At 40.6% G+C, this 14,415-nt stretch overlaps 1 protein-coding gene across 1 annotated transcript in view; it reads right to left on the reverse strand.

Moving 5' to 3' along the window:
• Positions 1-14,405, reverse strand: part of LOC126106180 (titin) — a 218,406-nt gene extending 204,001 nt beyond the window's left edge. The window contains exons 1-2 of the mRNA XM_049912417.1: positions 6,573-14,405; positions 1,296-1,547 (exon numbers count right to left, since the gene is read on the reverse strand). Of these exons, the coding sequence (XP_049768374.1) occupies positions 1,296-1,547; positions 6,573-14,405 (8,085 nt within the window). The remainder of the gene's footprint in view (positions 1-1,295; positions 1,548-6,572) is intronic.
• Positions 14,406-14,415: the final 10 nt, after the last annotated feature.

The raw sequence follows: 14,415 nt of genomic DNA on the forward strand, positions 1-14,415 counted from the left end.
ATCTTCAGGGCATCTGAGTAAGTTACAATTCAACAAACTCGCAGCAGTACATGTCACCATACACCTTTACTGGTGTATAGTCAGTTTCCTTCTACCTGTACACCAGTAAAGTACTCCTGTGGGTTTGTTGGATTATAACTCACTCTAATGCATTCATGATGGTTATTTACAGATGAAATCTGGATGTGCAAATCTAATAAAAAACCAAAGGGATCGCGACTGATCGCTGTGTTCCTCTCCTCCTTACAATAGTCTATGCTTGCTGTGCACAACAGTTACTTATGGTACCAATATTAGTTAAGCCAGTTCATATTTTGTATTCTTACTTACTCATGTCATGAACACACATTTTCTCATCTATCAAAAACAGACTGAAAACTACACATCACTTTTCTGTAAACAACAACAACATGAAACTGCCAGCGCAATTGTAAATTCGCCAGATGCCTGTAGTGCACATTCCACCAGCCCCAAACCACTGCCATTTGGGACTTCAGTGGTTGGATGGTAGGGTGAAGGTTTGTTGCGTTCCCTGAGGAAAGCTGGTTCTCCCTTAGTTCCAGTGACGACCTTCTGTTGGTTGGCACGAGTTGAGTTGAGGGCCTGCAACCAATCCGCGTACTGGACCTACACCTGAAGTTATGGTTTGGGGTGCAATTTCTTATAACGTGAGGAGCACTCTCGTTGTTATTCCACACACCATGACTGCTAATTTGTACACCAGTCTGGTGGTTCAATCTGTTGTGCTGCCATTCAAGAACAGCATTCCAGAGGGGTTTTCCAACAGGATAACACTCAACCACATACCACAGTCTTAACCCAACATGCTGTACAGAGTGTAAACATACAGCCTTTGCCTGCTAAATCACAAGATCTGTCTCCAATCAAGCACATACGGGACATCATCGGACGACAATGCCATTTTCATCCACAAACAGCGTTAACCTTACCTGTATTGACCAAGTGCAACAGGCATGGAACTCCGGCCCACAAACTGACATCCGGCACCCATACAACACAATGCATGCATGTTTGCATGCTTGCGTTCAACTTTCTAGCAGTTACATTAGTTATTAATGTACCAGCATTTCACATTTCAAATGCCTTATCTTGCCCTTACATTAATCTGTGATCTTGCAATGTTCATCACTTAAATATGTTACCTACACAAATGTATTCCCGAAATTTCATCAGTCTACATTAATTATTTTTTGGTGTTACAATTTTTTCTGTCATGGTACTTAGACAATATAAATGGTATGAAGTAACAACAGGCACCACTCTGGATTACTTACCTTCTTACTAGGAGAGGTGTCTTCAACAGATTCGACAGAGGACCTAGACGAGCGCGAGAGCTTCCTGGCTATAGGAGTGGTTGTGCGTATGGTTTCTATACTCTCCACATCAGACTCTCTCTTTTTCCTGGTCGATGGTGACTCACCGTCATTGATATCACCCAGTTCTATCACTTTCACAGTAGATTGCTGATTTTGGTTTGCTGGCGGTGGTGATGATAACAAAGAACCGGTGAGTCTCTTCTGTCTTCCCTGAAACAGTTCAGCTGTGTAGAGCCCAACACACAAAGGTCTTTTGCATCTGTCATAAATGCAGAGGATGGTCGCATAGAAAAAAAGATTTGTGTCTGTTTCCTTTGAGCTACTCTCCCTTCCAAAACTTATCACAAAGGAATTAAGTCTTCAATTTCTTTCAAATGTTGCAATCAAAATCCTACTAATTTAGACAATTATATACATTTTTTATCTTACTGAAATACTGATACTATCGAAAACCAAACAATTAAAATCTGTCACAGACCTTACATATACATGAATTGGCAAAACACTGAAGTCTTGCTTTTGCAACAACAACATACTGCAATTAACATTGATTCAAGAAGAGTGACCCACAACGGCTACTTTGAATCTGCTGTAACATATGGATCTTCTGGAGGAATCCACATAATATAAAAAGAATATTAGCATTACAAAAATAATTATTATAAACCTGTATAATGCAAACCATAGGGATTTATGTTGGCCATTATTTAAAGTTACAAAGTTTTTTTAACTATTATCAGTCTAACAAACCGCATATTTTTTAAATTCGAGCATCATACAACAATCCAATTTTAATATGTTTACAAGACGACAAATAAAGAGAACTTTGACATTTCTATTTCACAAATTAAAATTTTATTCCCAAACTAAAAAGTTTACAGACAAGAAACCCCGCAACAAAGTAAACTGGTTAAACTCCCATAATAGCATCTTCAAGTGATCACAGCATTATCTTTGGAGAACAGTGCCAGCATGAACTGCATACACAAGGACTACATGGCGCAGAATCACACTAAACTGGGTCATCACGAGGCATTCTGCAGTATTCAGCAATGAGTCTAACTTCTGTTTGTCGTAATAGATGAGCTAGTGAAAGGATACAGCAACACGACTGATTCGGTAATTGTTGAAGTCAAGCTGACTGTTCGCCAATGTGTGGCAACAATGGTAAAGTTTTTTTTTTTTCTTTTTTTATAAAAGACATCATATTTACGCCAGTGACTGTAACACTCTTTAATTCATGATTGAAATTTCAGCCTTAGGCCATTATCAAGTGAAGCTAAAAAAATACAGAATGTTTTTAAATTATTTAACAAAACCGTTGTGTATCTTGATATTCGGCTGATTACACAAAATGAAAAATGCAATTATGTAATAATTACATGTTATGGCTATTAGGCCATGTTAACCTAAAACGAGCTGACACATTTACACATCTTTGTCATTACTATTAAATACATTGGTGACGCTGTTACATAGTGTGAGCATCCGTATGTCATAAAACAACAGTCTGTAGACACTCATGTTTGTTAGCCCATCACTAGTCACATATGCACTAAACTGCAGTGACACATTACTGTTTACAGGCTACTGGTAGCCGTTTTGGCGTGTGAATGGATTACAGATATTGTTTTGCTCTGTGTGGAGCACCACTGCCATCCAGTGACTGTACTAGGAAGCTTAGTGTGTGCCCTCATTGTGCCACTATATCATCTTAGGTAACCCATTTTTAATACATCATACATAAAACACATGGAGATTGATCACCGTTTTACTTACATAAAGAAATACATAGTTATTCATCATTTTACATACATAAAGGATATACACTGTTATATACAGGGTGGTCTATTGATCGTGACTGGGCCAAATATCTCACGAAATAAGCATCAAATGAAAAAACTACAAAGAACTAAACTTATCTAGCTTGAAGGGTGAAACCAGATGGCGCTATGGTTGGCCCATTACATGGCGCTGCCGTAGGTCAAACGGAATCAACTGTGGTTTTTTTTTTTTAAATAGGAACCCCCATTTTTCATTACATATTCGTGTAGTGTGTAAAGAAATATGAATTTTTTAGCTGGACCACTTTTTTCGCTTTGTGATACGTGGTGCTGTAATAGTCACAAACATATGGCTCACAATTTTAGACGTACAGTTGGTAACAGGTAGGTTTTTAAATTAAAATACAGAACGTAGGTACATTTGAACATTTTATTTCGGTTGTTCCAATGTGACTCATGTACCTTTGTGAACTTATCATTTCTGAGAACGCATGCTGTTACAGCGTGATTACCCGTAAATACCACATTAATGCAATAAATGCTCAAAATGATGTCCGTCAACCTCAATGCATTTGGCAATATGCGTAACAACATTCCTCTCAACAGCGAGTAGTTCGCCTTCCGTAATTTTTGCACATGCATTAACAATGTGCTGATGCATGTTGTCAGGCGTTGTCGGTGGATCGCAATAGCAAACACCCTTCAAATTTCCCCACAGAAAGAAATCTGGGGACATCAGATCTGGTGAATGTGCAGGCCATGATAAGGTGCTTCGACGACCAATCCACCTGTAATGAAATATGCTATTCAACACCGCTTCAACCGCACGCGAGCTATGTGCCAGACATCCATCATGTTGGAAGTACATCGCCAGTCTGTCATGCAGTGAAACATGTTGTAGTAACATCGGTAGAACATTATGTACGAAATCAGCACACAATGCACTATTTAGATTGCCATCGATAAAATGGGGGCCAATTATCCTTCCTCCCATAATGCCACCAAGGTCGCTGATGTTCCACTTGTCGCAGCCATCGTGGGTTTTCTGTTGCCCAATAGTGCATATTATGCCGGTTTACATTACCACTGTTGGTGAATGACGCTTCATCGCTAAATAGAATGCATGCAAAAAATCTGTAATTGTCCCTTAATTTCTCTTGTGCCCAGTGGCAGAACTGTACACGACGTTCAAAGTCATTGCCATGCAATTCCTGGTGCATAGAAATATGGTACGGGTGCAATCGATGTTGATGTAGCATTCTCAACACCGACGTTTTTGCGATTCCCGATTCTCGCACAATTTGTCTGCTACAGATGTGCGGATTAGCTGTGACAGCAGCTAAAACACCTACTTGGGCATCAGCATTTGTTGCAGGTCGTGGCTGATGTTTCATATGTGGCTGAACACTTCCTGTTTCCTTAAATAATGTAACTATCCAGCAAATGGTCCGGACACTTGGATGATGTCCAGGATACCGAGCAGCATACATAGCACATGCCCGTTGGGCACTGTGATCAGAATAGCCATACATCAACACGATATCGACCTTTTCCGCAGTTGGTAAACGGTCCATTTTAACACGGGTAATGTATCACAAAGCAAATATCGTCCGCACTGGCGGAATGTTACGTGACACCACGTACTTATGCGTTCATGACTATTACAGCGCCATCTATCACAAAGCTAAAAAAGTGGTCCAACTAAAACATTCATATTTCTTTACATACTACATGAATATGTAATAAAAATTGGGGGTTCCTATTTTAAAAAAACGCAGTTGATATCCGTTGGACCTATGGCAGTGCCATCTATCGGGCCAACCATAGCACCATCTGGTTTCCCCCTTCAAGTTAGACAAGTTTCGTTCTTTGTAGTTTTTTCGTTTGGTGCTTATTTCGTGAGATATTTGGCCCGGTCACTATCAACAGACCACCTGTATACTTGTAGGTATATAACATGTAAGTAACATGCTTATGCAATTGCATTTTTCATTCTGCGTAATCGGCTGAATATCAAAATACACAATGATTTTGTTGAATAATTTAAAAAAAAATATCTGTATTTTTCAGCTTCACCTGATAAGGGCCTAAGGCCAAAACTGCAATTGTGAAATAAAGAAATTGTTACAGTCACTGGCGTAAATATGATGTCTTTTACAAAGTTCTACACGACTGTGAATCCCAGGTATAAAAAGTTAATGGTAAAGTTTGTTGGACCATTCACATTCAGGACACTAAATGACATAATCCGGGAGGATAATGTGCCATCCCACACTGCAGTTCACACCTGAAATGCCTCGAATAAAGTACAGAGTTCTGATTTGCCTGCCTACTGCCCCTATTTGTCACCCACAGAACATATCTGGAAAGTTATGGTACGACAATACTTTCATACCAGCTTTCTAAAAAATGGCTCTGAGCACTATGGGACTTAACATCTGAGGTCACCAGTTCCCTAGAACTTAAAACTACTTAAACCTAACTAACCTAAGGACATCACACAAATCCATGCCCGAGGCAGGATTCGAACCTGCGACCGTAGCGGTCGTGCTGTTCCAGACTGAAGTGCCTAGAACCACTCGGCCACACTGGCCAGCCCAGCTTTCTATCGGCAATCTTGATGAACTGACACAGAATGAGTTTCAGGCATGATAAGAAACTCCTCAACATGACAAACTGTTTATTTTCCATGGCACAACGAATACAAAACTTACTCATGCCCCTGGGGGTTAAATGTCACAATAATAATGAGGATGAGGAGTGAGCATCTGAAGCAAAAAGTCTAGTAAACAAAGACTCTAAAATGCATACCTTTAGGGCTATGAGCACTACTACATCTTCAATACCGTGAAATAAATCTCTTCTACTACAAGCTCTTTGCTTTACATTTTTTAAGAAGTGGCAGTATAAACCAACACAAGAAGAAAAAACATGCAGTAAACCTGAGACCCAAAGTGCATATGTGATGAGCTATGAGCACTTTTTCATAATGTCACTATTCAAATGTCTGTGTGCAAGTCCAAAAATAGCTTTCTGATGTAAGTAGATTTAAAACTGTGAAGCAACATACAGGTGGACATCTCAATACGTTGAAAACTGAGGTTGTTCTGACTGGTCCTTTCTACGTAACACACACTGAAAACTACCTGCAACCAGTATCTCGACTCAATCCATTATGTGGCAGTATCTCGATTCAATCCCCTATGTAGCCCTCATCATGCTCCAGATATTTGTATGTATCAAGTCAGAGAGAGAGAGAGAGAGAGAGAGAGAGAGAGAGAGAGAGAGAGAGAGAGAGAGAGAGTGTGTGTGTGTGTGTGTGTGTGTGTGTGTGTGTGTGTGTGTGTGTGTGTGTACGCGCGCGCGCGCGTGCGTGCGTGTGCGCGTGCGCAACTACAAACCAAATTTACACTTATAGTCTACAATTCATATATCCAATTAATATACTCACTGGTATCTTCAGCAACTTGGGTATATCTGCCGTTGGCAGTCTCGGTGCCATTTTCTCAAGATTGCTGGAGTGTTCAGCTCTCGAGGATGTGGAGTCACCGAGTTCCATCGCTGAAGCACTCTTCTGCTGCTTTGGAGACAGAAGAGCTTTTTGCTTCGGGTTAAGCTTTTGCACTCTCACTTCCCGCTCTAGTATCTGCTCACCCGAGCTCGCCCGTTTCTGTCTGGCAGCTACCCTATCTCGATTATGGAGCGCTCCACTCTTAACTTCGAAAATTTCCAGTTTAGAATGTGTGCCATCACCACTCTTTATCTCACAGCTAGCTGCACTGCTGACATGCATCGATTTACTGACTTCTACTGCCATCTTTGTCCCTTTAGCTGGAACCTGTTCCTTTGCCACTTTTCTTTCTGGGGCAGAAGTACTTACTCTTTCACTCTTCACAAGGGTAGCTTTAGATCGTTCAGAATGAGCTACCGATGTAACAGGTTGTTCTCTTGCAAGTGCTTCTTTGAGGATAGACTGCAGAGGTGACACACTTCTCTTGCGGGCTGACGATTCGTGTACACGGCTGTCGCCCATTCCGGCTCTGGAGCCCTGACGCTCTTTTGTTTCTGAAACTTCTGTTCCCTTCTGTTTGTTTGTGCCTCGTACGATTTCTTCAGATTCTATGACATCAAAATCTTGTGAATCTGAAAGTCTTCCAATACTTTGCACGTCATCGATAGATGACAGTGATCCCGTTTCCTGTTCACTTCTGACATCTATTATGACCGGTAACTGTGACATTAGGGTATGTTCAGATTCTTGTTTAGAAATCAGTGTCAAAAGATCTTCTGGCTCCCTCGTGTCCTCTAGATTTCCTCCTTCAATTTCCTCGAATGATGGGAGCTCGTGCTTTCCACTTTCTTCAACTGGTGCTTCCAAATTTGTAGGCAGCTTTTCTGAAGTTTCTTCATGTTCTTCACATTCTTTGGAAGATGAAGTTGCCACAGAAATTTCTGTAACTGACTCCTCTATTTTTACAGCAGCTGACAGCAGCTTCGTCCCTTTGTCGTCTCCAGTAGTTTCAGCTTCTGTACTTAATTTTGTATGTTTGTCCTTCACCTTATGTGGCGATGCCGGATGAGCAGTGACATTTTCCTTCTTGGGAGAGTCCTTTTGCACCAGTGGCTGTTTGCCTTTGGCAGTACTTGCCCCAGAGGCTCCTCTGCCTTTTAATGGTAAATTCTCAACATGCATTTCTTCTTGTCTTTCAGAGTCTTTAACCAGTGTAGCTTCACTGCGCGTCTGTAATTTTGGACGCTTATTCCTATCAGAACTTCCGTGCTGCACGTCAGTCTCGTGCCGCTTCTGAGCACTAGAAGTCGCACTTGTCTCTGATGCTCTTGTCACTTTTGGTGAGAGTTTCTCAATTTTTCCTCCATCTTCCTTTGGAACAGGAGAGGAAACTCTAAAGCTGCTCTTGCTTTCCAAGTCTTTAGAGAACTTCAGAGTCAATTTCTCCATTTTCCTTCCTTCTTCCATTTCTGCTGCAGGAGATGCAGAGGTTTCTCTCAGTTTCAACATTTTTTGCGAGGGTTTTTCTATTGCAATTTCGTCTTTTGTCTCTGTTGCCAAAACTGTGGGACATGCTTGTGCCGCTTTTCTTGTTTTCGATGAGGGTTTGTCTACTTGGGGTTCTTCAGTTTCTGCTGTTGCTTCAATTGCTATGCTATCAGCTGACTTCAAGGGTTTTGTAATTACTTTTTCTGTTTTAACTATTTCTTTTGCAGTAGCATCAGTATTGGTAGCTTCCAACATTTTTGCCTCAGTCGTTACTTTCGGTGTTAACTTTTCCACCTTCGGTTCTCCCTCAACTGATGCTTCTGGAAGATTACTACTCGTCTGCTTCACATCTGCTACTTTCGCAATTTGTAGCAGCAGTCCGCCATCATTAGTTCCCACTTCCTTACTCTCTTCCTCTGCAAATGATACATTGGCCCCATCACTTTTTGGCACCTTTTTGTGAATTTTTTCAGTTTTAGATTCTCCTTGCAGACTATCATCTTTTGTAACAGGTGAAAAGTGACCTTTCACCTTTTTCAATGTCAATTTTTCCACCCTCCCTTCCTCTCTTGATCTGGGTGAGTCAATATACGGTTCAGAATGTTTTCCTTCTCCTTGCTTAGGTATCTTAATGGTTAGTTTCTCTAATTTTGGTGACTGCCTGCATTCTTCAGATGGTTTTTCTGCTGGTATACTTATCTTTAACGCTACTTTCCCTCTCTTACTTTCTTCAGCAGATAGCTCACTATGAACAGTTTCCAGATCCACCTGTTTTTGATGTTTCGGACTGCTCCTTTCACTCTTCTCCATTTTCAGACTTGCCACAGTATCGTCGGCTTTCGGTATTTTTATTGTCAGCTTCGGAACTGTAGGTTCTTCAGCACTTTTGTTCCCTGTACTTGCTGCAGATTTTGGAGAATATGTGGCTGTGTCCACGGGTGATTTTCTGCTGTCTCCGTCAGAAGAGAGACTTTGCGTTCTCACTCTCAAGATTATTTTCTCTTGTGATGCTGAACTGTCTGTCTTCAACAGTTTTGCACTTGGCTTCTCATCATCACCTATACTATCCTTGTCTATTGGTTCACTGTGAGATCTATCTCTTCTACGTTTTAGAGATGATTTTGTCGGTGAAGAGCTCCGCCCAGTTTCAGATTTTTCAAGTGCCTGGACTTCTGGAGCACTGACCTTTGAAACAGAAATGGAGATATTGCCATCAGAATCCACAGCAGCAACCTGTTTGTCTGCCTCAATAATAAGCTTCTTTGCCTGCTCTTGGATTTCCACATCTTTTGCGGGAATTGTTTTCACGGACTTACTTTTCGCATCGTGAGCTTCAGTTCTGCTGAGAGAAATCGCAGGTGTCCCCCCTTCCTGTGAACTATCCAAAGATACATCAATATCTCCAGTGGATTTTTTAATTTTGACAGATTGAGCTGGTTCAAGTTCTCGAGCAATTTCTTCCTTGTCAAGAGGTTTTTTCCCTGACTTGCCCTCCCCTTCTTTTTGACTACTCAGAGATGCATGACTGTCTGCAGTAGCTTTTTTATTTTCAGCAGCCTTATTTAATACAAAGTCTCGGGCATTTTCCTTCTTGTCAATTGGTTTCTTTCCTGACATATCTTCTTCCTGTTTGTTTTCAGTAGCCTGATCCCGTCTGAGTTTTTGACCAACTTTCTGTTTGTCAACTGATTTCTTTATTAATTTGTCCTCCTCTTCCTTTTTATTCTCATTGCTCTCATCTGGTATTAGTTCTTGGTCATTATTTTTCTTGTCAACTCGTTTCTTTCCTGACTTACCCTCTTCCAGTATCTTTTCAGTAGCCTGATCTTGTTCTAGTTCTTGACTAACTTCCTTATTGTCAACCAGTTTCTTTCCTGATTCGTCAGCCTCTTCCTGTACGTGTTCAGTGGTCTGATCTGGTCTGAGTTTACGGTCACCTCTTTTCCCTTCAAGTGGTTTCTTTGGTGACTTGTTCTCCTCCTGTTCATTTTCAGTAGCCTGATCTCGTCTTAATTGACTAATTTCCTTCTTGTCAACTGCTTTCTTTTTCATTTTCTCTTCCTCCTCTTGTTTATTTTCAGTAGCTTGATGTGGTCCAAGTTCTTGGTCACCTTTTTTCCTGTCAAGTGGTTTCTTTACTGACTTTGCTTCTTCCTGTTTATTTTCAGTAGCCTGATATTGTCTGAATTCTTGACTACCTTCCTTCTTTTCAACTGGTTTCTTTCCCGATTTGTCCTCCTCTTCTCGCTTCTTTTCTGTGGTCTGATCTGGTCCAAGCTCCTGTTCACCTTTTTTCCTGCCAAGCTGTTTCTTTACTTTTTTATTCTCTTCCTGTCTATTTTCAATAGCATCACTTTGTCTGAGCTCTTGACTAAATTCTGCCTTGTGAACTGGCCTCTTTCTCAATTTTTCCTGCTCGTCCTGTTTCTTTTCGGTGGTCTGACCTGGTCTGAGTTCTCGGTCACCTTTTTTCTTGTCTACTGGTTTTTTTATTGACTTTTCCTCTTGCGGTTTATTCACAGCAGCCTGATCAGGTTTGGCTTCTTGACTATCTTCCTCCTTGTCGACTGATTTCTTTCTCAATTTCTCCTCTTCCTCCTGTTTACTTTCAGTAACCTGATCTGGTCTGAGTGCTTCACTACCTTCTTCCTCGTCAAGGGGTCTCTTTATCGACTTGGCCGCCTCTTCCCATTTATTTTCACTGATCTGATCTGGTCTGAGTTTCTGGTCACTTTTTTCCTTGTCAACTGGTTTCTTTACCAACTTATCCTCTAGCTGTTTATTTTCATTTGTCTGATTTTGTCCGAGTTCTTGACTAATTTCCTTCTTGTCAACTGTTTTCTTTCCCAATGTGTCCTCCTCTTCCTGTTTACTTTCAGTGGTGTGATCAACTTCGAGTTCTTGGTCACATTTTTTCTTATCAACTGGTTTCTTCACTGACTCACCCACTTGCTGCTTATTTTCAGTTGCCTGATCTTGTTCAAGTTCATGACTAACTTCCTCCTTGTCAAATGGTTTCTTTATAGATTTGTCCTCCTCTTCCTGTTTATTTTCAGTGATCTGATCTGGCCTGAGATCTTGTTCACCTTTTTTCTTGTCAACTGGTTTCTTTACTGATGTATTCTCTTTTTGTTCACTTTCAGTAGTGTGATTTTCTCCGAGTTCTTGAATGACTTCCTCCTTGTCAATTGGTTTCTTTGTAGATTTGTCCTTCCCTTCATGTTTATTTTCAGGGATATGATCTGCCACGAGTTCTTGGTTGCCTTTCTTGTTGTCAGCTGGTTTCTTTCCTGACTTACCCTCTAGCCTTTCTGTTCCAGTAGCCTGATCTTCTCCGAGTTCTTGACTAAATTCTCTCTTTTCAACCGGTTTCTTTTCCAATTTGTCCTCCTCTTCCTGTTTATTTTCAGTGGCTTGACCAGGTCTGATCTCTTGGTCGCCTTTTTTCTTGTCAACTGGTTTCTTTACTGACCTGTCACCTTGCTGTTTATCTTTAGTAGCCTGAACTGGTCTTTGACTAACTTCCTCTTTGCCGACTAGTTCCTTTATCGATTTGCCCCCCTCTTCCTGTTTGTCATCACTGATCTGATCTGGTCCGACTTCTTTGTCACCTTTCTTCTTGTCAGCTGGTTTCTTTGCTGGCTTATCGTCTTCCTGTTTATTTTCAATAGCCTGATCTTTGAGTTCTTGATTAATTTCCTTCTTGTCAACTAGTTTCTTTCCCAATTTGTCCTTCTCTTCCTGTTTATTTTCAGTGGTGCGATCTGGCCTGAGTTCTTGGTCACATTTTTTCTTGTCAACTGGTTTCTTTTCTGGCTTATCCTCTTCCTGTTTATTTTCAGTGGGTTGTTCCGGTCCGAGTTCCTGAGAATATCCCTTCTGGTCCACCAATACCTTTGCTAATTTATCCTCTTTCTGTTTATTTTCAGAAATATGATGAGGTACAAGTTGTTGAGCACCTTCCTTCTCATCAGCTGGTTTCTTCCCCAATTTATCGTCTCCCTGTTTCCTACTCACAGGCTCATTAGTTTGTACAAAGCCTTTTTTATTTTTGGCCAACTGTGCTCGATCAAGTGATTCTTCTCGAGTAATTTCCTTCTCACTGACTGACTTCTTCCCAGACTTATCTGCTTTGCTTCCACTGTGTTCAAGTGATGAATCAGACTTTGTTACTGCTGTGTCTACTTGCTTACCAGTGCTCTCTGTATCTTTCAAAACTGAAGTATCTGTCAATTTCTCTTCACCCGCCAACTTGGAATCCTTTACGTATGAATCTGCTTTCTTTTCTTGACCTTCATCTGGTGGCAAAGCCTCCTCTAAGCTTACAACCTTTTTTAGGGTTTTTTCAGAGTGCTTCAGTTTTTCTTCAGTATCAACTTTTGGCACATTGTCCAACAGAAAACGCTTACCCTCAGCTTTCTCAACTACAACAGAAGCTTCAGGTGAAGGTTTTAACATTTCTATAGCCTTTTCATCACCTGTGGTGACTTCCTCATGTTTGTCAACAACTTTCAAGCCATCACTTGTTTCATGAGAATCAGTATCTTCTTTTTCATCACTTTTTTCAGTCACAACACTTTCCTGTAGAAACTTTTTCCCTGCAAATACCTTCAACACACTAGGTTTACCTTTCACTACATCTGCTTTTTCATTCTTTGTCATGGCTATCGTCTCAGTCTCATTTGTGGTCTGCTTCTTATCTTTAGTAACACAGACGTCTGTATTTACCGTAAGTGAGCCAGATGCTGAATGTTTAACCTCAGCATGTCTTAACTTAAAATCTACTTTGTCATCATACTTTGTTTCAGCAGATTTCTCATCAGACTTTGAGACATTGTCATCTTCCTTTGTTTTCAACACTGTCTCTTCTATTTTACTTCTTTCATCTTTCTTTTCCTCTAATTTAGTTTCAACTTTAACTTTCTCTGGAGCATCCTTCAATCTCTCTTTATTCAAAGACTCCTTTGAAGACAACACGGCCGTTAAGTCCTCTGACATCTTCACCGATTTCTCTTGACCACCACAAACGTCTTCAGTTTTGGTCTTCTTTCTGTCCTCAACAGCTGCCGTGTTTGTCGCTTGAGCATATTCTGTTTCTTTGGAAGTGTGTGGCTTTCCCTTGAGAGCTGCAAGATTTGTTGCAGGCTTTGTTGCTTCACCCCTCACCCTATCTGGAACTAACTTGTCTTCCTCTAACTTGGGCAGAAGCTTCTCCACTCTTTCTGTCTCAGTTAACTCATGAAGATCAGAAACCCCTTTTGAAGCAACTGGTTTCCAGCTTGACACTGAAGACCCTGTTATTTGCCGTTCTTTCATAGTAGCACCTAGCTCTGTTTCAATTTTCTTAGCAGACACCTCCGGCACGACTTTATGTGAAACGTCCTCTGAACAGACAACAGGAGTTTCTGATGTACTTATTTCTGAACTACCCCCTTCCTTAACCGAAGGCATCCCCTTATTATCTATTTTGCTTGTAGAGATAACATTCAGAATTGCCAGAGAAGAAATTAACTCTGGATCTTTTGAGCCTACAGTTACACTCAAAGAATCTTCTTTAATGGGAGCTGGCATTTGACTCTCGGTCTTGTCTTCTTTCTCTCTTTGCTCCTTTGAGCCATTCTTCTGTTTAATTATTTCTTTTTCACTAGTTTGTGGTTTTCTCTGTTCTGATGGTGACAAAACGGGTGGTCTTACTGTTAGAGAAATATTATCAAGCTTCTCAGAAACTTCTGTGGTTTGTGTAACTGAGTTGTTTTCAACTCTGTCTACAGAATCTGTGCTGAGATCTTTCATCAATGACATATTTGCTTTCTCCTCAACAGTATCAGACTTAGTTTCAGTTTTCTTTTTGGAGGAAGATTCCACCTCTTCTTTTTTGTGCAGTGCAGCAGATTTTAATTCAGAACTGGGCACTGATGCTTTAACCTGTTTTGGAACAGATGTCTGTTTTTCTTTGGCCATTTTAGTATCAGAACTTTCAGATGAAATTTTCTCCATTTTGCTTGCATGTGATATTGTTATAGGAGTTTCCTTTACTGATCCAGACTTAAGAACACCTGGTTTTGATGACTGAGGCATCTGAATCTTTTCATGATGTCCTTTTGGTTTCAATTCAAGTTTAGGTACAGTTGATTTTACCTCTGTGCAAATTGGTTTTTGCTTCCCTTCAATTACTTTAGTGCCAGAGATTTTTGGCAATTTTTTTTCTGTTGCATCTATCGCTGGTAAGGTGCTAACATTTTCTTTGGCAACGAAATGACTAATTTCACTTTTCCGTGCCACCATTGCCCTCTTT

Source organism: Schistocerca cancellata, chromosome 10, assembly GCF_023864275.1.
Source record: "Schistocerca cancellata isolate TAMUIC-IGC-003103 chromosome 10, iqSchCanc2.1, whole genome shotgun sequence".
Taxonomy (NCBI): domain Eukaryota; kingdom Metazoa; phylum Arthropoda; class Insecta; order Orthoptera; family Acrididae; genus Schistocerca; species Schistocerca cancellata.